Source organism: Panthera tigris, chromosome B2 (assembly GCF_018350195.1).
Source record: "Panthera tigris isolate Pti1 chromosome B2, P.tigris_Pti1_mat1.1, whole genome shotgun sequence".
NCBI classification, from domain to species: Eukaryota; Metazoa; Chordata; class Mammalia; order Carnivora; family Felidae; genus Panthera; species Panthera tigris.
In genome coordinates, this window is record NC_056664.1 from 127,239,991 (window position 1) to 127,267,821 (window position 27,831).

At 34.6% G+C, this 27,831-nt stretch overlaps 1 protein-coding gene across 2 annotated transcripts in view; it reads left to right on the forward strand.

Annotated features, from left to right (window-relative positions):
- The window catches only part of VTA1 (vesicle trafficking 1), a 68,581-nt gene extending 41,826 nt beyond the window's left edge, over nucleotides 1–26,755 (forward strand). For both annotated transcript variants that reach the window (XM_007096372.2, XM_042987238.1), the window contains exons 5-8: nucleotides 1,137–1,245; nucleotides 13,747–13,920; nucleotides 19,793–19,873; nucleotides 26,256–26,755. In XM_007096372.2, coding sequence (XP_007096434.2) covers nucleotides 1,137–1,245; nucleotides 13,747–13,920; nucleotides 19,793–19,873; nucleotides 26,256–26,401 — 510 coding nt within the window. In that variant the 3' untranslated portion in view covers nucleotides 26,402–26,755. The remainder of the gene's footprint in view (nucleotides 1–1,136; nucleotides 1,246–13,746; nucleotides 13,921–19,792; nucleotides 19,874–26,255) is intronic.
- The last annotated feature ends 1,076 nt before the right edge of the window (nucleotides 26,756–27,831 follow it).

Here is a 27,831-nt window from a genome sequence, read left to right on the forward strand (position 1 = left end):
TTATAATCATACCTGGAAGAAAATGGAAACCCTGTACAAAAGACTTTTTAGTAGAATATATGAGGATTGTTTGATAAGAAAAGGGAAATTAAATATGGTACGAATTCAGTAATCTGGGAGTTAACTTTTTTTTTAGGTATCTATATACTTATCTGTAGTAGTATCTAGATCATTTTGCATAAAAAACTAAGTATCTGTGCTGTGTGCAGTATTTCTATTTATTGGCGACTCAGTGGATTTTTGCAAAAGGCAAATTATAATTGTTTCCAACATAATGAAACCGCATACAAGTCGCCTGGAGATCTTGTTACGGTGCGGATTCTAATTCAGTAGGTCTGGGAGGTGCTTAAAGATTCTGCATTTCTAACAAGCTCCAGTCATGATTATCATAAAGGTCAGTTGGAATATAAACTAAAAATTACTAACCCATCCAAAATTCTAAAAGGTTTCACATTTATAAATTTTTGTCTTAATTTTATAGTGTGTAAGCATCAATTTGAAGGCAGGAAGGAAGAGGAGGCAACTCGTAGGTTCTTTATTGATATTTTCAGTTCTTATAACAACCCCATGAGGTGTATTACTTTTCCCCTTTTTGGAATTGAGGTAACTGAGATTCGGAGGTGGTCAAAAAGTTAAAAGGTCAGATTTGCCTAGCTGTCTGTCTAGTGTCTGTTTTAACAACTACATCATCTTATTTTTCTTTTTGTTTTCATAAACGTGTTTTCATAGATTTGTACGGATCAATTTTTTCTTCTTTGGTGGAAATAGTTGAATCTGTTGTTACTATCTTTTACATTTAATTTTAGAATTCCATTTAGCTTAGTTCTCCCCTGTCCATTAGAGTTACAAGTTTTGCTGGAAGGACACTCCCATATTTTCATTGCAGACCTTTTCTAAAATTAGAAAATCATAAAAGGGAACTAGGCATGTGTTTTGAGGAAGATAGCTTTTTATGGTCTGTCAAGCACCAGACAGCTGGTAGGATCCAGTGGGGAAAGGGGATTCTTTGCCATATTCTTGCAGAGATACAACATGCAAAAATGGGTTTTATCTGAGAAATACCGTGTAGGTTATCACAAATGTATATTTTCATTTGACTTATTTACTGCAGTCTAATACTAAAATATTCCTTCTAGAATGTGAAACACAGAAAGTATGCAAGGTGGAAGGCAACATATATCCATAACTGTTTAAAGAATGGAGAGACTCCTCAAGCAGGGCCTGTTGGAATTGAAGAAGATAATGGTATGTATTTATTTATCTAAGCAAAATGACTTAGCAGAATCATAATTGTTCCAAATATTATTACTCAAAGTTTTTGGAAGAAACTGTACACTTTTGTTTGTTGCGTTAGTTCTAAAGTCTGTGAAAGTTAAGTGTGAAATCATAAATCTAGGGACAGTGAGAGATTAGGGCCAAACTGCTCTAATGTCTGTGTCAACAAAATGGCCTGCCTCTCTCCTACCTATAATCAGATTTTATTCCAACATAGAACAGGTAATCCATTTATAATTCATAAAATATTTCCAAACCACAAAGACACTGTTATTTTTTACATATCTGTTTGAGGTAGATTTTTTTGGCAGAGGGGAAGATAGTACATTCACATGGTTCAAAAGTTATAGAGGATATAAAATATATGAAATGAGTTTCTCATTTCCACCACATCCCTCATTTGCCCAGATTCTACTAAAACCCAAATAAACATTATTTTCAGTTTTTTGTGTACCTTTCCATATGATTTTTTATGAATTTACAAGTATATAGGAATATATATCCTCTTTTTTTTTTTAAGGTTTTTATTTATTTTTGAGAGAAAGAGCGGGGGAGGAGCAGAGAGGAAGACAGAAAATCTGAAGCAGAGCCCATATCACCTGATTTCAAAAGTCTTATGCTAAGTGAAAGAAGCCAAACACAAAAGGCTAAATACTATATGATTGTATTGATATAACATCCCAGAGAAGGCAGTGCTCTGGGGACAGAAATCAGATAAGTGAGTACCTAGAGTGAGGGAGTGGATTTACTACAAAGGAACACGGGAAAGGTTTGGAGATGATGGGATGTAGTGGTTGTACAGTATATAAGTTCGTCAAAACTGTATACCCAAAAAGTAAGAATTTTACTGTATATAAATTATATATCACTAAACCTGCCTTTTGAAGACCAAAGGGGTTGGGGGGAGACAAAGAAAACCTTTGTGTTCTATTTATTTAGTATTCAGAAGACTGTTTAGAGTGTTATAATGCCACTTGGTGAGAAAGGTACACTGTGGTTTTGTATATGAATACTCTGTGTAAATGATTTTGTAGTCCACATCTTAGAGATGCAAGCTTTCATGCATTTCATGCTTTCATTTCAGGTTAATTTCTTGCTATCTATTCCTGAAACGCTCTTCATGATATGCCCTTAATCTAATGTTTTGTTTTGTTTTGTTTTTAGTGTTTTTTAATGTTTATTTATTTTTGAGAGAGAGATAGAGCACAAGCAGGGGAGGGGCAGAGAGAGAGGGAGACACAGAATCTGAAGCAGACCCCAGGCTCTGACCTGTCAGCACAGAGCCAGACGTGGGGCTCGAACCCACAAACCGTGAGATCATGACCTGAGCCAAAGTGAGACACTCAACCGACTGAGCCACCCTGGCACCCCCCTTATCTAATGTTTTAAATAGTCTTTTACACATAGAATTCTTCTTGTAATTATTTTATGTAATAAATACCTTGCATTCATATAGTGCCTTAAAACTTACAGATTATTTTCACATTTCTGAAGCCCTCAGAAATCCCTTAGGAATTGTTACTACTATTTTACAAAGGAGGAAGTTGAGGGGCTTGGGCCTGCCTAAGGACTTAGAACCTCACAGAGGAGAACTAGAACTTGAGCCTTGGCCCACTTACTCGGAGTCCTGTGTTTTTTACATTCTTCCTTTCCTACTTTAATATCGACTGTAGTCCAGAATGTTCTATGTCAGGCCTACTGTTAACAAGCGTCCATGGGAAAATAGCCAGCATCCTCAGGCTACAAAGCAAGAGTAACCACAATGTGGCATCAACCTACTTTACCATTTCTCCCTCCTAAAATACTCATCTTTCTTTACTTATCTGAATCCTGTCTGTGATATTTTCTCCTTCATCTGAATTTCTGCAGAGCTATTTTGTTTATATATGTTTGTAAAGTCTTTATAAAATACATAGCATTTAATAAAGTATCTTCATAATTTATGTTAATTTTTATCATTTATGGGGCACTTGCTAGGTATTAGGCACTGTGCTAAGTATTTTATGTATATAATTTAGTTCTCAGAGTTTCTGAAGGTAGCTGCACATCCCTGTTCAAGCTCTAATAACTAGTTAATGAAACTCAGTATTGGAACCCAAATCTTTCTAATTCTGAAGTCTGTACTCTTGTTATACATTTAAGCAGATGCATTTTTTCCTTCAACCAGTTTGACATTAGATAACAAGACAATACATATTTGTCTTCCCCACTGAGTGTTACAAGAAAATTTCTACGTCAGCCAGTCAACATAACTGTTAATTTAACATTCTCTTGAGAGCATAGTACCAACATTATGAGGAACACTTCTGTGCTTTAGACATGATGTAGAGCCCTAAATTTGGAATGAACTCCCACTTCCCAGGATATACCTTTGTACTTAGATTTTTTAAATGTAATTTTCTTCATTCATTTTTGAAGAAAATTTTTTTAAATGTCATTTAAATTTGTTTTAATGTCATTTTTTAAAAGTCATTTATCAGCTAATGCTGAGTACCAGGGATAGTACGAGGGATAGATACCAGGGAGTACCAGAGATAAATAAGAGACATGGTCCTTTACTCAGGAGCTTACGAGCTCCTTAGAAGCTTAGCTCCTTTACTTAAGAGCTTACGTCCTCATGGGGAGCAATAGGTTTAATAAGCAGTTATAATAAATACATGATAGTAAGAGATTGTGCTTATTGAGTCTCCAAAGAGGAGTTGAATTAAGTCAGGTAAACAAAAAACAAAGGATGAAAAAAGCATCTTCCAAAGCAGCAGGGAGGCCAGTTGAGAACTGGCTGGACTGTAAGTATTGTTTGGGGGGAGGAGCATTTTGGGGAGTGAGTTGAAGGATAATTCTGCATATTGTGAGATGAATTCAAGGGCTATTAATGACCTAAATTATAAATAAGAAAAGCCTGGGTGAGATATTGGCCATGAGGATAAACAGAAGGAAGTGTAATCAATAGAACGTAGAATACTTCAGTGACAGAGGAAATGGAAGATGATCCCTAAGTTTCCAGCCTTTCAAAGAAATGACTAATACAACATGAGCAGGTTTGGTGGGGAAAATTAAGAGAAGACACTGAGATAGTCATGTGATTACTACTTGGAGAAGTCGCAAGTGGCAGATCTTCTTCCAAAGATTGCAGGAGAAGGTTCTGGGCTAAAGGTAGAACTTTGGAGTTGTCAGCCTGAAAGCAAGAGATGAAACCAAAGTAAAATGTTGGATCACCCATGGAGAATGGATAGCTTAGGACCTAAGGCCAGAGATGGAAACTTTCTTCACGTTCAGTAATTACATTAAATTGGAAAACGAAGCTGAACCACTTCTATTATCTGATTACATTTAAGGTGCCTTTTACACATTATTTGTAGTAAGTTTACTCATGTTCTAGTTCTCATTACGTTCAAACATTTGGTTGGAGACACTTTACTTCTTGTATATGGTATACATATATTCTTAAATATACCATGAAAATATCTTTTTTGTTTTAAACATTTTATTTTTTCAGTACTATTTCAAATGTGTCATTTTAGGTACATCAAAATGCCTAACAAATAATCAGTGTTATTTTTTAGACATTCTTTCAGTATCAGTGACTTCTCTAATATTAACATTTTTAACTTTTGCCCTTGAAAGTATTACATTTTGATTATTATCATGATCACTTTTGTTCTGAAATGGTTTCTTTTAGGTTCTATAATACTACCTTAGTAGAATATTAGATCTATATAATTTTTGTTGTGTTTTCCAAAAGTTGGCTTAAGTGGAGCTTGTAATTTCTATTCGTTACTTTTATTCTGTTTTTGTGGAGCTTCTAGATAGTAGAAAATGATGAGTTACAGAATACCAGTAATAAATCCTTTAAAATATGAAGAGTTTTTTTCACTCTATGCTTTTTCAAAACAACTTAAAATGTAACCTGGTGGCATAATCAGTGTCAATGTCATAACCTCTAACAGTATATGCTCAGAAGTGGTTTATGGCTCTACCAGAGGATGTCCTTAAATCTGAATGTGTAAGAGAAAAGTCGTCTTTAAACTGTGATTTTCTCAATGTACCATTATATTCTCTAGTGTTCTTAAATTAACTCCTGACTTACATAAAAAGTATTACATTTAACAAAAGTCTAATTCTCTGGAATTTAATTTCTAGTAAAAACATTTAAAAAAAAAAGTAGATACCACACCTTAGTTAATTTAGAGTAAGAAAAAAGAGAAATATACTTACTCCTGAAAATAGTACTGTATGGAATTAAGCCCATAAAGAAGCCACATGCTTAGTACAAAAATAGCATTCTAGGGAAAAGGCTCAACTGAAGGGAATTCTGTTAACATTCAAACTCTAGGTTTTCATGTCCATTTGAATTCAGTATCTGCAAAATGGTATTACTTCTGACTGGTCATTATTAACCTATACTCCAGCAATAAAAACTAAAGAAGGTAATTACATATTTCATATTTCTAGTGATTTAAAATTACTCTCTTTCAACAAACCATAAGATACAGTTAACCTCAGCATTTTTTAGCCTCGATAAATATTTGCTCTTAAGACCTGTAGTTGAAGAATATGAGAGATATAAAATAAGTCAATACATTATGAATCTAAAATGTAATCTTAAAGTGTCCTAATCTAGTGTTAATGTCATAACTTTAACAGTATCTTCTCAGAAATGGCTTATGGCTCTACAAAAGGATATAATTTTACAAATACACATTTTTTGAAGAATTTGAAAATAAATTGGAGATACACTCTTTTACTTCTAAATATTTCAAATATTAAGTTTGATCAGTTGATTCAGTAATCTCCTTGGTGGCGTTTTGTGTCCAAGATCCAGTCTAGGATCAACCCATTACATCTACTTTTCATGTCTCCTTAGTCCCTTTCACCTGGAATGGTTCTTCAGCCTTTGTAGGTGTTTCTTGGCCTGATGTTTTTGAAGAGCACAGGCTAGTTACTTATAGACTGTCCCTCATAATTAGATTACTACTATGCATTTTTAGCAGAAATACTCTAGAATGAGATTGTGTTCCTTACCTCCCATTGGAAGTGTATAATATTGTGACATATTGGTGAAATAATGGTGATATTAACTGATCACTCAGATAATGTGGTATCCTCTGGGTTATTATACTTTAAAATAATTTTCCCTTTGTTATTAATAAGTTGTTTGTGGAAGATACTTTGAGGCTATGTAAATACCCTATTTTTAATGGAATATTACCCCACCATCGTTAGCATCTACCGATGATTTTCTAACACCATTATTCCTTCTATATTAATAAGTTGGCATTATACTGTAAAGTGTTCCTATCTCTTTCATCTGTGTATTTACTCATTTAATTATTTATGTCAGTATGGGCTCATGAATTTATATTCAGTGATTATAATCCATTACTATCATCTCTTTTTATGTTGGTCAAAATTGTCCCAGATTCAGACAGTGGGAGTTTTTCAGTCTGTCTCCTGTGTCCTTTTTGTGTGTTTCTGTCGTTCTTGGTGGTATACACTTCCTCGCTTTCTGACACATCAGAATGCTACAAGTGCATCTAGTTCTTTTTTTGACCCAGCACTAGAATCAGCTTTTTCTTTAAAGAGCCCTTGGGGGCACCTGGGTGTCTCGATCGGTTGAGTGTCCGACTTCAGCTCAGGTCATGATCTCACGGTCCGTGAGTTCGAGCCCCGCATCGGGCTCTGTGCTGACAGCTCAGAGCCTGGAGCCTGTTTCAGATTCTGTGTCTCCCTCCCCCGTTCATGCTCTGTCTCTCTCTGTCTCAAAAATAAATAAAAACGTTTAAAAAAAAAAATTTAAAGAGCCCTTGGTCCTTTTTACTGGAGAATGGAAGCCAAGACCTGGGAACCTGGGCATGATAGGCACTAGGTGTCTGCATTGCTGCTGATATATCATTGCTTCTAGGCCTTCTCAGAACACAGCAAGGGAGACACACACACACACACACACACACACACACACACACACATTATTTTCATTCTTCAACACTAAGTATTCTAGCTTTCATTAGCTTCAGTTTAGTCATCCATTTACTCATGTCTGGAAAACAAATGATAGAGTCAGAATTGGTAATCTGTACCACTGTAAAAAAGCAAAGATAGAAATTAAAGTTAACCTGTTTACTTAGAGTAATTCAGTGACTCGGTGACTTTTGACACACATCCCTCTACATAAATAATATTTCCATTACCTCTCAAAATTCCTCATACTCTTTCCCAGTCCATTCCTACCTTGAGAAGCAACTGATTTAGTTGTTTGTTTAATCAAAATTTAGTTTTACCTGACCTGGAGCATTGTGTAAATGGAGTCATACAATATTCTTTTGCACCCAGCTTCTTTCTCTCAGCATCACATCTGTGAGATTCATCTATGTCTTGTGTATGAGTAATCCATTCTTTTTTACGGCTGAGTAGTAGTTCACTTTGTGGATACAAATAATTTATTTATCAGTTCATCTGCTAATGAATATTTTAGCTGTTTCTAGTTTGAGGTTATGAAGAATTAAGCTTCTTGACACTTAAATACATGACATTTAAATGCAAATACATGTGGTTTTTGACATACTTCACATTATATGTGAACACATGGCATGTGTTCCATTGCTCTGGGTCAATAGCTGGAGCAGAATTGCTAGGTTATATATGTTTAATTTTTAAGGAATTCCCAAACTATTTTTAAAGTCATTGTACCATTTACACTTTCATCAGCCATGTATTAGAGTTTCTGTAATTCTATGTCATTGCTAACACTTGGTATTGTTAGCATTTTTAAATTTAGCCATTCTGACCCATGTAAAGTGACTCTTCATTGTGATTTAACTTGCATTTTCCCAATGACTAAATGTTATTGAACTCTGTTAAATGTACTTATTAGCTTTTCCTATATCTTTATTGGTGAAGCATCTGTTTAAATCTTTTGCCTATTCTTTTTTGTTGTGGTAAGATATACATAACATAAAATTTACCATTTAGTTATTTAATTGTGTGGTTCAGTGGCATTAAATACATTCATCTTGTTCAGTTTATCATCACCATGTATCTCCAAAACATTTTTCATCTTCTTAAATTGAAACTATGTACCCATTAAACTGTAAGTCCCCTTTCCACTGTGGATCCCCAGCCCCAGGTCACCACCATTCTGTCTTCTGTATCTGTGGATTTGACTACTCTAGGTACCTCATACATGTGGAATCATACAGTCTCTGACCTTTTGTGACTGGTTTCTTTCATTTATTGTAATGTATTCAAGGTTCATCCTTTTTTTTTTTTAACGTTTAATATTTTGAGAGACAGAGACAGAGTGTGAGTAGGGGTCAGGGGGGACAGAGGGAGAGGGAGACACAGAATCCAAAGCAGGCTCCAGGCTCCACACTTGTCAACACACAGCCCGACATGGGGCTTGAACTCATGAACCGTGAGATCATGACCTGAGCTGAAGTTGGACGTTTAACTGACTGAGCCATCCAGGCACCCCAAGGTTCATCCATGTTATAGGATGTTTTAGAATTTCATTCCAAAGGCTGAATAATATCCCATTGTATGCATGTACACATTGTGTTTATTCATCTAGTGGTGTACATTGTGACTGTTTCCACATTTTGGTTGTTGTGAATAATGCTATGAACATTAGTATACTTGCCTGTTTTTAATGGATTATCTGTCATTCTAGTATTGATTTTTTTTATAAATTATGAACATAAGTCCTTTGTCACATACATGTTTTACCAATATTGACTCCCAGTCTGTTGCTTACCTTGTTCTTTTAATTATCTTTTAAGTACAAGAATCTTTAATACTGATAAGTATAATTTATAATTTTAGAAAATTTATGGCTATTTCTTGTGTCCTGCCCAGTCTTTTTTTCTACCTCAAAAATTCTTTTATATATATTTAATCACGAAGATTTGTAGTTTGCATTTTTACTTTTAGGCTTGTGAGAGACCTTAAATTTTTTTTGTGCACGTGGTGTGAGGTAGGGATTCAGGATTCTTTCCCCCATAAGGGTATCCTATTATTTCATCACCAGTTGTTACACATTGTCAGAAATTCAGTTAATTGTGTGATTCTATTTCTGGACTCTGTTCAGTTACATTGGTATATTTTTTTGTCTATACTAATAGCACACTGCCTTCCATCTTTTTACAGTAAATCTTGAGGTCAGCTGGCAGAAGTCATCCCCCTGTTCTGGTATCTCCTTTATCCACATGTTCTTAGCTGTTCTGTGTCCTTTGAGTTTCCACATAAAGTTTAAAGTAGGTTTTTTCAGTTTCTGTTAAGAAAAAAAAAACAAAACCTACTGGAATTAGGAGTGATATTACATTGAATTTATACATCAATTTAGAGTGAATGTATACCTTAACAAAGCTGAGTCTTTAATTGTACGAATATGATACATTTTTCCATTTATTAAGCCTGCATTAATTTTTATCAACAGTATTTTGTATTTTTCAGAGTATAGATTTTGAACCTCTTTTGTTAATTTCCAAGAAATGTGTTTTTTTCATTCCCTTGTTTACTTCTAATATGAAATACAGTTGATTTTTGTATAATGTTGTATCGTACAACCTTGCTAAATTTACTTGTTAGTTGTGGTTGCTTTGTAGATAAGGTCCTTGAGAGTTTCTGTGTAGGTAATCATGTTATCTGTAAGGAGAGACAGTTTTGCTTCTTTCTTTCCAATCTTTATGTCTTTTCTTTCTTTTTCTTGTCTGTTGCACCAGCAATGATATTTATGTGTGTGGTTTTGTTTTGTTTATGGCCCCGTCTCATCTAAGGAGTCCCCTCCCCGCCCCCCCCCCAAGCCCCACTTCCAGGGAACTGAAAACTTTTGTTTTAAAGGGAGGTTAAACTTTATCAAGTGCTTTTTATGCATTTATTGAATTATCATATGGTTTTTCTTTCTTTATTCTGTCAATATGAATGACATTGATTGATTTTCAAACGATAAATCAATTCTGCACTCCTTGGTAAACGCCATTTGGTCATGATGTGTAATGTCTTTACAATATATAGCCAGGTTTGGTTCTCACACTAAGGATCTTTGGATATGTGTTCACATTTATGAGGTTTGCTATCAGAGTTAGACCAGCCTCATAAATAAGTTGACAGTGATTCCTATTCCTGTTTCCTGAATGTGTTTGGATAAGATAGATATTATCTCTTACTTAAATGTTTGATAGAATTTGCCACTTTATCTAGGCTAGGCATTTTCTTTATAGAAAGTTTTTTTGCTGTGAGTTCAATTTCTTCAATAGATACCAAACTATTCAGATCATTTCTTCTTGGGTAAGTCTTGGTAGTTTGTGTCTGTATTTTTCATAATGATGATAATCATACAGACATTGAAAGGATAATGACATTTCCCTTAGATTGTGTAATTCATTGACTTTATATTTCCTTTCTTTCCTCATTATCCTTTTAATATCTGAAGAATGTGTATTGATAGTGCCTCTTTAATTACTAATATTTATATTATCCATTTCTCTGTCCTTTTTCTAATCTGGTTATTTTTCAGTTTTTTTAATTGTTCTAATATCTTTATTTTCTATTTCCTTTATGTTTGTTTTTATATTATTTTTTCCTTCTTTGTACTTGAGATTTAATTTTCTTTTAGTTTTGATTTTGTAGCTTTTTAAGAGAAAATGTAGACTTTTTATTTTAAGCTTTTCTTCTTTATTAGAAAAAGCACTTAAAGCATCATTTATCTTCCCTGTGGGGACTGATTTAATGACATCTCACAAATTTTGATATCATTTAATTCAAAATATTTATTTCCTTTGTTCTTTGAGGGATGGATTATTTAGAAATATGTTGTGTAATTTAAAAATATTTGGGACTTTTCTTTTTGATTTCTAATTCAGTTCTCTTTGGTCAGGGAACATACTTTGCAAGATTTCAATATATCAGAGTTTACTAAGATTTATTTCATGGTACAAAATATGATCTGTCTTGGTGAATATGCTACTTGCATTTGAAAAGAAAATATTCTGCATTTATTTGTGTGGTGTCCCATGAATGTGAGTCATAGAAGCATATTAAAGTTTCAACTGTGAGGATTTTACTAGTTCTGTCAGCTTTCGTTTCATTTTTATTAGGCACATACACCTTTATAATTGTTTGATTTTTTTTTTAATGACTTCACCTTTTTATCATTATGAAACATCTCCTTGTATCTCTACTAATATTCCTTGAAATGAATCCTATTGTGTCTATTATTGGATTTAGCCATTTCAGCTTTTACTTGGTATTTACATAGTATATCTATTTTCATCATTTTAGTATAAACATATCTGAGTCTTAAAGCATATAGGGTTTGTTTGTTTGTTTTTCATTTTTTAAAAAAGTTATTTATTTTGAGAGAGAGAGCAAGAAGGGAAGGGGGAGAGAAAGAGGGAGAGAGAAAATCCAGAGTGGACTCCATGCTGATAGTGCAGAGCACGACTCAGGGCTCAAACTCACAAACCGTGAGATCACGACCTAAGCTGAACCCAAGAAGTCAGGCACTTAACTGACTGAGCCACCCAGGCGCCCCTTTTTTGTTTGTTTGTTTTTTGTTGTTGTATTTTGTGTCGGCCAACATCAGCCTTCAAAATAATATTTGGTCCATTTAATGTAATTATTTCTATAGCTAGATTTAAGCCTATTATTTTTACCATTTGTTTTCTGTTAGTCCTGTTTTTGTCCCTCTTACAGTTTCTTTTCTCTGGTGAGTTTTTCTTCTTTCATTATGACTAGATTTTTTTCTGTGATTCTGAACATATTTATAATACCTGCTTTAAAGTGATTATTTATTTATGTGTTTATTTATTTATTTATTTTACTAATTTTGGTATCTGGGTCTTTGTGGTCTATTTCTATAGACTCTCTTTTTCTCCTGACTCTGGTCACATTTTCTTCCTCCCTCCCACCCATATTTCTATTAATTTTTATTGCTGATCCCCTCTTGTAGCTCCTTTGCATTTTGTTATCTTCCCCTGCAAGTTCTTGCTTACTGTTCTAATGGCATTTAACTTGCCTGAACTCGAACACCGTCCGTCTTTCACCTTTAAGGCTGTTGCCTTTACCAGGACCCTCAAGAATCTCTCTGGACTGTGCGTGCATAATTCAGGGTCCTACAGCATTTAGTTGGGGTTCATACACATATTTCAAGGCTCACTTCTCTCCAGTTCTTTCTTTTGCTCAGACTGTTGAGTGCTGCAGGTGAAAAGCCACATGAAAGCAAACCTTGCCTGGTGAGATTTCCTCTCCTGGGGGCCATCTTCACCCTGGTTTCTTCCGGCTTTTAGTCACTTTCTAGTGCCTTTAAACATTGGACTGAGAGGTTCCTTCCTATCTTTCATTTAGGATGAATTAATGTTACAGTTCTCTAATAGAAGAGAAAATTATTTTAGTGTATATAAAATATAAATACATGTACACAGTTACTTAGTAACATATATTTCAGAGTAGGTAGAGTTTTTTGGTTGCTTAAAATTATCTGCATTGGATATATAATGTGGCTATGATCAGACAAAAATGTTATTTAAAAAGTTGATAGGAAATAAATTGATTTCAGAAATCTGTTGCTCTAGTTTGCATTTCAAATTACTAAGGTTCCCAAAAGTGGCTAATTGTCATTTTTTTTCTTTTTTTTTTTTTTTTTTTTTTTGATGTTTATTTTTGAGAGAGGGAGAGAGCATGAGCAGTGGGAGGGGCAGGAAGAGAGGGACACAGAGGATCTGAAGCAGGCTCTGTGCTGACAGCAGAGAGAGCCTGATATGGGGCTCAAACCCATGAACCATGAGATCATGACCTGAACCAAAGTCAGCCGCTTAACTGACTCAGCCATCCAAGCGCCCCACTAATTGTAATTTTTAAATAGACTGTCAATATTTAACTTTCCCAAGGTAGTTATCAAATTCAGCTAATAATATAGTATATTTTAAGTCTGTATCTCAAAACTTCTCAACACAAGTCTCTTACTACTCCTTTCTGTGCAGGTAGCTCAATGTGAAATTTCATTTTCTTTGTTTTTGTTGATGAACCTAATACTTGAACAACAAACACACAGGTAATCATTTTATAGCTAGTGTAAACAACAAATGCTGAGTAAAAGGCTGCTGTCAGAAAAATAAAGTTCTTATGGATAGCATTAAATGTGACATGTTTTGCCAAAAATATCCTGTTTTTCGTGAGTTTAAAGAGTGAGTTTAAAGAAAACTGATTTTTAAGAAAAATACACTATATGCAAAGATTTTATATAATTGTAAAAAGTCTTAACTTGAAAGAAGTGACAATCATATTGTCAGGCACAATTAAGTGTTTCAAAAAAAGAAAACAGTTAAAACTAGTATTTTAAGAGATCAAGCCTGCTTATCGACTGCATTAAATAGAATTGCCTTTGAAGGTCTGTCTTATCTGTATAGCGAGATAAGAATATTTGGCGTGTTTATTTCAAAATACCTAATTTCGCTTTACATATATATTATATGATAGATGTTGAAGAAAATGAAGATGCCGGGGCCACACCCCTGCCTACCCAGCCACCCCGGCCTTCATCTTCAGCTTACGACCCAGGCAGCGTGCCGTCCAGCAGCTTCACGGGAATCCAGATCCCCCCCGGTGCACACGCTCCAGCCAACACGCCAGCGGAAGTGCCTTCCAGCGCAGGTAGGAAGTTCAAGTTAACCAGTTTTGAACTCTTCCTTTCGTAAACAAGAACCGCACTTTTCCTCATGTTTATGCCTCATAGTGATGGTCATAAAACATGGCAAGATCATTAAATTCTATTTGAACCCACAAAAAATGTTAAATCCTTTTTGTTGAAGTTTTAATAGTAATTGTCTTTCCTTTTGAGAAATGATAAAACATTTACATATGTTACTATTAACTTTGTATATTTTATTACTAAGAACTTCTGTGCTTTTCATGAGTCATATTTTCTTTTTTTCCTCTCCCTTTTTTTGCCCTTTAGTGTTGTTCAGGATTAGCAGTGAGGTGAGCTGGTCTATTACAGGAAGTGTTGGTCAGCGTCCCACTGTATGAGCAAGATTTCATTTTTCTTGCTTTATTTCCTTAGGACCTGACCTCTGCCCTCAACATAGACATTATTGATGGAGGGAGCAGGCACTGAGGCACAGAATCTCAATAGCAGTGGAATCACAGACAACTGAAAACAGGGGATTTGGGTTGTTTCCTTTAATATTACAAACAGTTGACTAAAGGAAAAAAAGGGAAGTGATAACTACTATCCTTGAATAAATCAGTATCATAGGTCTGTGCTTTCATGGAAGAGATCTGACAACACTAGTCTCTAGTAATGTCAATGTCAGTAAATGAAAGATACTTTTAAAAATTGCAGACATGTACTTGCATTGTTGACAAAAGATCACCCTTACTTTTCAAATAGAAGGGCATTTAAAGCCATAATTTAATATCTTGATTTTTTTCCAAAAATTATTCTTACAATATTTCTTTTATCTCCACATAATCTATGGTAGTAAACTGTACAGACATTTCAAAATATATTTTTTAATTTTTTGGCAGCATGCGTGTGAGCAAGGGAGGGGCAGAGAGAGATTCCCTGCTGTCAGCACAGAGCCTGACATGGGACTCAGTCCCACAGATGAACCGTGAGATCATGACCTGAGCTGAGATCAAGGGTCAGACGCTTTAACCAACTGAGCCACCCAGGCGCCCCCAAACATTTCAGAATATTTGATCGATAGGAAAGTCATCCTTTGAGTCCCATTAATAACACATCATTACTTCATTGACTTTTAAATTTTCAGCCTCAGTTTACCCAAACCATTCTAGGTTATTTTGCATGAGTTGACCACTGTCTAAAAGTATTCTACTTGACCATTGTAGTACCAGTTATTGTTAGTTTCTTTCCTCCTATTTTAAAACTTTTTTAGCTTTAGGGGCACCTGGTGGCTCAGTCAGTTAAGTGTCCGACTTTGGCTCAGGTCAGGATTTCCTGCTTCAGATCCTCTGTCCCCACCCCTCCCTGAGCCTCTGTCTCTCTCAGATAAATAAAAGAAACAAACAAACAAAAAGAAAACCTTTAAAACTTTTAGTTTTATATTACCTGCAAATATTGCTGTCATTTTTGTCTTGAAGAATATTGATGAATGTGGTCATTTTAACACTGACCTCTTTTGTGTCACCATTCTGCATATTTTAACCTGACTTTGTTTTATGGTCTGTATGATGACTTTAATAGCACACCAATTTGAGTTTGTTCTGTAAGTATCATGGAACAGAATTATAAATATTTTCTTTTCTTTTAGAAATACTCAATATTTTCGGGTAGAACAATATAAGCAACACCACCAACTACTTATATGTATTTGCTTTAGGTTAATACTATTGTAATTATACTACTGAATTTAAACACTAACCAGGAGCCTCAGACACACCAGTTTTAGAAAATAAAATGCATTTTGAAGTCAAATTGTATTGGTTATTAGTGCCTACCCCTTGCTAAAGCACAGACTCAACTGTTATATAGCTTCTCCTAACCTAGGTTTTGCCTCTTTCTAAAATGAAATTAACCATACTCTCATACTGATTTTAATTATTAAAGGGGAAAAAGGTTGAAAATTCACTACTACTATGCCTAACACAAAATCAGTGTTCAGCAAATTAGTTTCCTTTTCCTTTTTTTTTTTTTTTTTCGCTTCCTTCCTATTTCTGTGCCAAAGACAGGGTATTTAGCAGCAAGCTAAAGAACACTTAAAACCATTTTGTGAATCAAGGGAAGTGTCACCTTTGGGGGTAGGATATTGACCTTAAAAAAAGTTGCATGAGGGGTGTTGGTTTAGACAAAATATCTTTGGGCAGAATTCTGTATAGGCATATATTTGTATATTTAATATATAGTTCTACAGTACATATATAGAAGAGGGAAAGCATATTTCTAGTAGGAAGGCTGAATTAGGTTTGGTACAACAAAAGTGATCAAATATTAGTAGTTTCATACGTTCAGACTAACAGTATCTCCTGCTTAGAATATCCATGACATACGTAAACATAGATATCGAGGTAGTTTTCTGTTAGGAAGTTTTCTGGCATAAGCAGTTAATTTTGATCCAGTTAACTGGCATAAACCTTATTTATTTTATTTTATGTTTTCTCTTTTGTTCCTCAGAGTGAGCACATAAAACCAAAAGCCTTAGAACTTATTTAGGTTGAGGTTCTCTTGTGTTACTTTATATACACTCTAAATAGACTTAGCATTTAAATAATTGCCATAGCTATTTTATAAGTTAATTCTTACAGCAACTATATTAGAAATTGTTGTCTCTTATTTACATACTGTAAAGAAATTAAGCAATTGTCCCATGAAAACAAATGTACAGGCATACCTGTTAGTGACAGAACTAGAAACTGAACCCGTGTCTTTCTGATTTTGTTTTTGGCACCTCCTTTCTGTCTCTTCCTCCAAGGAACTAAAACCCTGTTAAATCAAAATCTACTTTTCCCATATAGTAATTTACCCCTTAATACTGGTTTAAGATTTTGGAATCTCCTCTTAGCTGGCAGATTTTTTTTTCTATTATATTTAAAACAGTTAAAAAAAAAAAAAAGTCCACAGTTGCCTAATAGCAAATGAAATAACATTTCTAGTTTATAAATATAGCAGATGTTTCCCCTCTTACTCACTTTAAGATTGATTTACTTTCCCTCATATAAAGATCCAGGATGCACTTTTATCAAAGGGAAATCCTTAAGATAGCTGAAAAGAATAGTATGTACTAATATACGGTTTTTAGTTCTTCCACAAAAACGCACCGAGGTGCAAGGAGGGCAGCGATAACGTTTGTTTAAGCAGGGGGAGTGTTTGCCTCTTGTATTTAACCACTGTGGACTATCAGAAGTAGATGATGGAGAAGATGGTTTTTCCTTTCTCTTGAAACATACGCTTTACACAGCCTGTAAGTGCTCAGGAAGAAGAGCTCAGTAATAAATCTAAATAGATTAAATATTAGAACTGTCTTATAATTAATGCTAGCCTTTTGATGATAAATGTAGCTCAGCACATACAGAGATCAAAAACTTAGCGCTTTTATTGTTGTTCTTTTAAGTATCAGCACTGCATTTGAGTTCTCCTATACAGCTTTCAGAGTTGTTAATATTTTGTCCTAACCATTTCAATCAATGCTATTTTCCATGATTATACTGAGGTTTTACTCAACCCAATCCTCCCATTTTCTTACCTCGGCTTACAGTGTTCCTTGTAGATAGCATGTCTTTTCTTTGCCTCTCCAAATGTTATTCTTTAGGGTTATACTTTTTGGATAATCTTCTAGTTTTCTAACCACTACGTATTATTTCTCCCTTTTCAGAATCCCACATCATGTAGGCAGTAGAACAATTCAATACTTAATTAGACATTTTTTAATGTTTAATTCTTGAATGTATATTAATGCCATTTAATAAGCTATGTAACCATCTACTTAAAAATTAACCAGAAGTTACTTGTTAATACCTCTTTTTGTTAAATAACAGAAGGAAGGAAATTTCCAACACAGTTCTGCTTTCCCCAGGAATGTTTTTATGGTCACATCACTCCAGCATATTGCAGTCTTGGGGGCTGCGATCCATTTATGAATTGACAAATGAGACCTTTCCAAATCCCGAAAGAAAGAGAGAGAGAGAGAGAGAGAGAGAGAGAGAGAGAGGAAGGAAGGAAGGAAGGAAGGAAGAAAGAAAGAAAGAACGAACGAAAGAAAGAAAGAAAGAAAAATAGATTTGGGCATCTCGAAAAAAAAAAAAAAAGTAACATAAACCACAAGCTATTTTTACAAATTTACCAAGTATTTATGAGGGGCGCCTGGGTGGCTCAGTCAGTTAAGCGCCTGACTTCGGCTCAGGTCATGATCTCACGGTCTGTGAGTTTGAGCCCTGTGTTGGTCTCTGTGCCGACAGCTCAGAGCCTGGAGCCTGCTTTGGATTGTGTCTCCCTCTCTCTCTGCCTCTCCCCCACTTGTGCTCTGTCTGTCTCTCTCTCTCTCTCTATCAAAAATATATAAAATGTAAAAAAACAAAACAAGTATTTATGAGCTTGTGTTGGGCCTGTACACTAGGTTCCCCTGGGAACATGTCATGATGGCTGCCAAAGGACACCCCTTGGCTCATGCATCAGGACAAATGGAGGCAGTATCTTCTTACTGCTGCGTGAGGCGCTGAACAGCCTGTGTTGTCAGTTCAAGTCTTGGTTGAACGACTGTGACCACAAGTTCTTAATAAAATACACACCAAATAATTTTTTTTAGTATTGCTTAAATAAAATTTTACTACATAACTAAATTTCTGTGCAAATTCTGTTTTGTTCTTGTTAATTAATATTGTCTAATTAGTCATGTGAAGATGTACAAATAAGCATTTAAAATTTAATAACAAGATGCTGATTGGGGCATCTGGGTGGCTCAGTTGGTTAAGTGTCCAGGTTAAATGTTTGGCTCAGGTCATGATCTCGAGGTCTGTGGGTTTGAACCTCGCAACGGGCTCTATGCAGACAGCGCAGAGCCTGGAGCCTGCTTCGGATTCTGTGTCTCCCTCTCTCTCTCCCTCACCCACTCGTTCTCGCTCACTCTCTCTCTCTCAAAAATAAATAAACATTTTTAAAAATTTTTAAATAGCAACATGCTGATTAATAAAAATATTTCTTCTCCATAGAGAAAGGGATTTGTTTGGAGAACTTAATTTAGATAGAAACACAAATTATTTAGCAAGGAATGGCAATGATATCTAGATTGATCTGCTCATGTTTTTTTAACATCAATATGAAAAATATATAGTCATGTCTCTATGCTTTAGATACATCAAAACACTACACTTGATTAGGTCGTCTTGAAGATCCCTCCCAAAGGTTGCATTCCCTTTTTTTTGTTAATGTTATTTATTATGTGCCTTTAAAGGTTAACAAGTTTTGTGGGAACAATTATGTCAGATGTGGATAGTTTAATATATTTGGTTAGCAATTATCAAAATCAAGCAAAAGATAGTCATTAAATTGGTCAGTTTAAAATTAAAACCTGACTTTGCAGTTACACTTCTTTAAATTTTTCCTATAAATAAATTCATACACATTGTACATATGTATATGTACACACTGTATAAGAATATTCACTGTAGTGTTGTCTATAGTAGCAAAAGAATGAAAGCAACCTACATGTCCATCAGTAAAGGACTGCTTTATAAATTGTGGCTCATACATGAAATGGAACACTTATGTACCCATGTAAATTAATAAGGTAAATTGCGAAAATATATTAAGTGAAAAATGTACAAAATAGTATAGTATGCAGACATATTACCATTTGCGTTAAATACGTATGTAAGCACTCAAAATATATTTTCCTGCATGTTTTCCATTGCAGCTTCCAACATCAAATAAGTATGTCAAATTATAATTCAATAAGGTTCCAAAATACTAACTAAGAAATGAAATTCCTTCATGATCCTCTAAACGCTTTCCTAGTGTATAATTAAGAGGTATAACTGTAATGCCCATTTGTGCTTCTCCGATTTGCAGGTGTAACAAGTAATACTATCCAGCCTACTCCCCAGACTGTTCCGGCTATTGATCCTGCACTTTTCAGTACAGTGTCCCAGGGTAAGTCAGCTGTTTTTGTGATATATTGTTATCTCCTGCTTTGGGCGTTGTTTGGTAATTTTACCTTAAGAGTGTTGTACATTTGAATGCCTAGGTAATTTGAAACACATTTCTTTGAATGGCTGTGTTCACTAGATTCTCCAGTGAGCCAAGATTATTTCATATTATCCAAAATACCCAACTTTGAAGGCATTCCCTTTTTTTTTTAGTTTTACAGTTCCTTTTTTTGCATAATGCTGGATATCGTGGCACAAACATATAGCCAAAGCTATCATGAAAGCTTATACTAGATGACTTTACTTCAGAATTACCATGTGTTATGATTATGGTCTTCCTTATCTACTACATTAAATTATTAGATTATCCGAAAAGAGAACTGACTGTAATTGAAAATAAAAACAAAAAAGAACCTTTAATAAACTGGCAGATTACCCAACAACATAATGGAAAACATATCACCTACCCAATGAATACCATATTCCTCTGTTAAATTTGGTTTCCAGACTCCCCTCTATAATCCCCCTCAATTTTATTTTATTTTTTTTTTAATTTTTTTTTTTAAACGTTTATTTATTTTTGAGACAGAGAGAGACAGAGCATGAATGGGGGAGGGTCAGAGAGAGAGGGAGACACAGAATCTGAAACAGGCTCCAGGCTCTGAGCAGTCAGCCCAGAGCCCGACGCGGGGCTCGAACTCACGGACCGTGAGATCGTGACCTGAGCCGAAGTCGGACGCTTAACCGACTGAGCCACCCAGGCGCCCCTAATCCCCCTCAATTTTAAAAGCTCTGTCTAAAATCTGCTGTGAAAATATCTGAAAAAGATAGATCAATGACACAGTAGGGAATCTGGAAACCAGGCCACCCAGTATGGAAATTAATGATAAAGGTGGCATTTGGAGCAATGTTGCAAGAATATATATTCAAAAGTGATGTTACAACAGTTGGTTATCAGGAAAAAATATATATTAGATTCTGTCTCCCAGTTCTCATATCTGATTTAGTTGCATCTTAACAAGCTTAACTAGTGAAAAATAATAAATTCCATATCACGGAAGATTCCCTCTTCCCCATTACGTTCTTAAAATGCAACTAATAGACCAGGAGGGAATTGAAACTTAAAGAGTTAATGTCCAGAGCATATATAAAGAGCTTCTACAGATGAATAACTAAAACTCAGTTCACCAAAAAAACCCCAAAAAAAACAAAAAACCAAAGAATGAACCTGGACCACTCTCTTAGACCATGCACAAAAATAAACTCAAAATAGATGGAACACCTAAATGTAAGACAGGAAGCCATCAAATCCTCGAAGAGAAAGCAGGCAAAAACCTCTTTGATCTTGGCCTCAGCAACTTCTTACTCAACATGTCTCCAGAGGCAAGGGAAACAAAAGCAAAAATAAACTATTGGGCCCTCATCAAAATAAAAAGGTTCTGTACAGCAAAGGAAACAGCAAAACTAAAAGGCAACTGACGGAATGGGGGAAATTTGCAGATGACATATCAGATAAAGAGTTAGTATCCAAAATCTATAAAGAACTTTTCAGACTCAACACCCAAAAAACAAATAATCCAGTGAAGACATGGGCAAAAGACATGAATCAAAGAAGACATCCAGATGGCCAACCAACACATGAAAAAATGCTAACCATCACTCATCACCAGGGAAACACAAATCAAAACCACAGTGAGATACCACCTCGCGCCTGTCAGAATGGCGGACATTAACAACTCAGGCAACAATAGATGTTGGCAAGGATGCGGAGAAAGAGGATTTCTTTTGCACTGCTGGTGGGAATGAAAACTGGTGCAGCCACTCTGGAAAACAGTATGGAGGTTTCTCAAAAAATTAAAAATGGAATTACCCTAGAACCCAGCAATTGCACTACTAGGTATTTATCCAAGGGATACAGGTTATGCTGTTTCAAAGGGGCACATGCAACCCCCATGTTTATAGCAGCACTATCAACAATAGCCAAAGTATGGAAAGAGCCCAAATGTCCATCTATGGATGCATGGATAAAGAAGATGTGGTATATATATACAATGGAGTATTACTCGGCAATCAAAAAGAATGGAATCTTGCCATTTGCAACAACGTGAATGGAACTAGAGGGTATTATGCTAAGCAGAATTAGAGAAAGACAAATACATGACTTCAGTCATATGAGGACTTTAAGACACAGAACAGATGAACACAAGGGAAGGGAAGCAAAAATAATATGAAAACAGGGAGGGGGACAGAACATAAGAGGCTCTTAAATATGGAGAACAAACAGGGTTACTGGATGGGTGGTGGGAGGGGGATGGGCTAAATGAAGGAATTAGGAATTAAGGAATTAAGGACATTAAGGAGTCTACTCCTGCAATCGTTGTTGCACTATATGCTAACTAACGTGGAATGTAATGTTTTTTTAATTACAAAAATTAAAATATATTTTAAAGGATTGATAATCTACAGTGTCAGTGAAGACCTAGGGAATGACTCTTGGCATGCTGTTGCTGGGCAGTATACGTTAGTAAAGTTTTTTGCAGCAGTATTATGTCACTAATTTTTTGACCCGGCTATGTTCCACTTTTAGGAATCTGTCTTAAAGAAATACGTAGACATAAACACTAAACATGTTTACAAGGATATTTTATTTCAACATCATCATAGTAGTAGAAAATAATCTTATGGTATTATTTGATAATAATGAAAATTATGGTCCATTTGTCCTATGGACTACTGAGCACATATTAAAAAAGAATATAGTAACTCTGACATGAAAGATCTCCTCCATATACTGAATTAAAAAAGCAAGTTGTAGAACATTCTGTATAGTATGACCCTGTTTGGGGAAAAAAATTAAAACTCTATCTTCCCGCATGTGCATATGTGTTTAAGTACATAGAAAAATTCTAGAGAATGCACAGACTACAACTAGTCATCTCATAACCATCACTAGCTTCACCACCACCTCTAATACTCCCTAAACCTCTTTGCTGCTACATTTTCTGCTTAGTACTCATCACCTTTTAGTTCCCATATTATATGTGTGTTAATATATTAAATATTTTTGTAGTGAGTCTGTGGCTGACTGTGGAGAAGAGAATGGGATTGGAAAGGTGGTAGATACAGGAAGCAGAGCATTTCCCTTTTGAACTTGTTTATATAGTATTAGAATGCGAATAACAACGTACCTCATAGGTTTTTTTGGAAGATTCAATGGAATATCTGAAAAGTATTTAGCACAGTGCCCGATGCAGTCAAATTCTGCCTCAAATCATTACTGCTGTTGCCATTTTTAAGTGACATATCTTGGCAGTGCCTGGATATGAGGGTTTAGTACTGAGGTTTGTCTTTACCCTTAAGGTTTACTGGGTATCAGATGGTTCCCCTATGATCCTGCCTGTGCTTTCCATTCAAGTCAGAGGATTATAGAGTCCACTAGGGTCAGATTATCCAAAGTCCCTGACGTGAATTTCTAAAATTACCCAGTTAGATAGAAAAGAGTCTTTAAAGACCCATTTTGGAAATTTTTACAATGAAATATTCTATGCTCTGTCATGACATTAGATAAATCAGCCTTGAAAATGGATTCTTCTATCCTGTCAACTGAGTGTGCAGAGATTTTCTCTTTACACCAAAAATGTTATCTTTGATCCAGTGCTGACCCAGGCTCTTTCTGCTGCAATAGGGAACTTCACTAATAGCCCTAGCTGTCTTCTGCCTTCTCGTACTGCCCTGTAAAGGAGAAAAGCAGCCCTGTGATGAGGACTGTCTTGCCTAAAGCCACTGGAAACATATTAGGCATAGAGTTCAGAAAAGAGATATTCTGTTAGACAGCCTCTCTAATCCTTTAAACACCTTTTAGGTCCACAATATGCTCTCTCTGGTCTGATTATGGCCTCTAGTAAATTTTAGTAATTGGAAAAACAGCTTCTATATGGGTGCATGAAGAAGTTTTTACAATTTGGAATATAATATCAGATACTGAAATTGAACACTTGTTCTCTTATGTATTTTCCACTTCAGTTTTCAACTGCTAATTTAAAAGAATCATAATTAAGCAGATTTTATTTTTTTTAATTTGAAAGTTTAATGACATGTTTTATTATTGATGACTCTTAGATGATATTTGTTAAATGAAGGAAAGCCTGAAGTGTTACAGAATAGCAAAAGTAACTATTTAACATGGCTTTTTAAGTTCTTTTAATTGTTGAAAATAAATCTAACATCTCTATATAAATCTGTAAGTTACATTTTGTATCTGAATGTGTAAGATGGTTATTATCTAATGATATTTTACCTGCTAGTTACATAATTTCATACAAGTTTATAAGATACATATGTATCTGTAATGACATTTTCCTGTTAAAATACTTCCATTCATATTTTCTGAATATTTGTGTTTTAAAATAGTTTTATCATTGGTGTATAAGTTTAGTTTGTAAAAACTAAAATAGTCACAGAGTTCTTGCCACTACAGACATCTTATTAATAAGTAAGTGGTATGTCAGCAAAACAGTGCTAAGGCTAATGGTATAAAAATATTAGTTCTGTGCATTGGATTTTCTTCCAGCAAGTCCAGTAAATTCTAGATGGATGCCCTACATATTTAAAAATTGCCCTGAGATAAGAGGATAGGCTGTTAAAGTACAAAATGATGAGTGGGGTAAACTCAGTTTTCAAAGATGTCTCACACACCTAGATAGTATGTCTAGCTCTAGATGACCAGAGCCTCTTAATATATCTAGAAAAAACTTTGAAAAATCTAGTAGGTATTTTCAAGAAAGAAATACAACCTAAAGTGTCCTGACTAAATTGTCAATAGAGCTGCAGGATAATTGGTTTTTAAGTTTAAGTGGTAACAAATGCCAAGTCACTAAATACTAAAAGAATTTAGTACTTTCAGTAGTACTAAAACTTTTGGTACTACTGGAGAACTTTTTTTTTAAATATATAATTACATTTTATTAGTTTATTGATTTGTATTTTTTGCTTTTTAAGCAAGACTGGAACTTAAGAAAATTGAAGTAAGTTCTGTCAAAATTGGAATGTGTAATTTCTTACAATAGTAAGATTAACCATTATAACTTTAATAGCATTCAACAAGTATTTGAAGAATTTATATGTAGCACACTGGCTAGTTACCATATGTAGATATGTGTATATTTATATTCTCTTAAAGTCAGAAATTAATATGTAATTCTGTATGAACTTGATTCATTTTAAAATGTAGGAAATAATATGAAGTGGAAACATATTCATTCATTAAAGTTTTTCAGCACTTATCGGTGCCTGACCCTGCCCTAGAAACTTTATGATCCATTATTTCAGAACTCTTTTGAAAATTTTAAAGAAAACAATAATTTGGATCAGAACTTAGTGTCCAGATACCTGCAGTTGCTATATGTATAGATATGTATAACATACGCACATATATCTTTGGCAAAATTAAAGGTAACTAAACAAAAATAGTCTGTTTATAAGTACAGACTTATAAATAGAATTTGAAATATATTATTTGCTCGTTATATTCTGTGCCTCAGCCTCCTATCACTTCTTTTTAGAATCCTCATAAAAAATTCTAAAGAAAATGGTATTTCAAAAGACAAGACATAAAGTCAGTTTTTAATTTCATCTTTAGAAATATATATTCAGGTATATTCAAATTTTAGATTAAATGAAATGTTTTTAGCATTTTGGTTTTCTTTTTTACCCAGATTATTTAGTTGAGCACTACCCATATTAACCATATATGTAACTGGAAAACTTGCCAAGAATAAATTTTGGACATAAATTGTAAAAGTTGTTCACGTGTTGAATTTTGTAGTTCAATGATAGTATGTTCGTTAAACCTTAGAGTTTTATATACGGATGGCACAAAAACACAAAATATTTTCATGCTAAAATAAAAGTCAAATGGCTTATGTAATTTTTTAAAAATGTTATTTATTTTTGTCATTGAGAATTATATTTATATTCTAGTTCAAATGAGGGTTCAATGGTTTAGTCTGTGTGTATTGTTCCATGAAAAGAGAGGCTTAGCAATTCTAACATAAACACCTAAACTACTGTCCTTATTTTACACAGAATATAATTTTTTTTTGCAATTAATCTACCAAAATACAAGGGCCTCTAGTTTATTACTTGGGGGAAAAAAACCTTTTCATATAAGTTATTGTGTAGTGGCATGTGTATAGTTTATATGAGTAAGAAAAAATTTGAAAAGCATGGAAAAAACTTATTTAAATACCCTGGGGTTGAAAAAAGCCTTCATGTTTTTATATAACCTTAAATATTTTTTTTATAATTTTAAATGTAATAAGCATTGAACCTAACAGAATACGTTTCTATTCTTACGGATAGTCTTAATTATTCTGTTTGTCTTCCAGCGGATGTCCGTCTAACACCAGAGGACTTTGCCAGAGCTCAGAAATACTGCAAGTATGCTGGCAGTGCTCTGCAGTATGAGGATGTCAGCACAGCGGTGCAGAATCTACAGAAGGCCCTCAAGTTGCTAACTACGGGCAGAGAATGAAGCCTTTGTACCACACGTCCGTACATTTTTGGCTTAAAGAACTAACAGTCCATTACTCTCTCTTCAGCCTATCAGGAGCACAGTTTTAAGGAAGACTTCAGTCGCATTGACTATAACAATGAAATCTGTGTCTGTGTATCAGATTCCTGTTGAAGCATTCAGCAGCAGCCTCAACCAGTTTTCATTGTCCATTTAGTGGATCCAGTAATCTCCGGGTATATCGGGCTGATGTTAGCAAGATCCAGAAATGCCCATTGAACCCTGCTTCAGAGAATGAAATCACACTTCTATAAAATGTATTGGGATTCACATTGTATCTTAATATACATAAATTAAAGACTTTTAAAAATCTTATAATTTGGACGCACAGGCTATATTACTTTGCTATAAAATTCTAAATTTAACTTTTAATAGAAATTGCCAGAATATTCTAGATTAGAGATCATGTTTCCACCCTCCCCCCCCCCCGGATTTATAAAACAAATATGAACATCCTAAACTGTTAGATGAATTTGAAAGGGATTATGTTCAAAATTAAAATATGTTCATGTTTAATAGAACTACATTAAAAGTGAAAATTGTTACAGAAGAAACCAAGGTAAAGAGGTAGAATCACTTTCAGACTTAAGAATAATGTTGGTTTCCCAACAGCTTTCCCTTCTCCATTGAAGCTTAAAGTGAATTGGTATTTATTCATAGGCAGTTTGACTGCATGTATTAGGGAATGAAAAGAAGACATTTGTAGTAATGCCTGGAAACTTGGTGCTTTAAGTTAAGGTTCTCCTCTGCTGCTATGGAATGGATTCCATAAAGTGGATAGCTCTGAGCGCTGCAGAAGACTATGAGAATTTAGACTCTCAGTTGTTCAGTTTATAAGTTTTGTGGGAAGTGATGGACTTACTGTGTGTCACCTACATTTGTGCTGTGTAAAAAATAAATACAAGGATTCTTTTAACTCGTTCCGTTTATTACAAAGCCAAATGTCTGTTTTAATTTGCATGCTAGAGTTATCATTTTTTTTTTAAGTCATTATGTTTAGTTACAGGAATATGGATGTTTCTAAAGTAAAAGGAACAATTTTTAAAAAGAGGGAGGTAAATTTGCTAAATTTACCTGAAATTTATCTGGTCTATTTCATTCATCCCACTGAGATTGGAGTCTTTAACGTAGGGGTCCACAAACTATGTATGGTCAATGGGCAGACCACCAGTTATGTAAATAAAGTTTTATTGAACTAAAACCTTGCCCATTATTTATGTTTAATCTGTGGTTGCTTTTCCTGACTACAGAATCACATGGCCTGCAAGTCTAAAATATTTACTCTTTGGCTCTTTAAGAAAACATTTGCTGAACCTGTTCTAACAGTCTATTCCAAAGAAAATGAATCATTATCTCATAACCATTCGTCTTTCAGTTTTTCTTTGCATAAG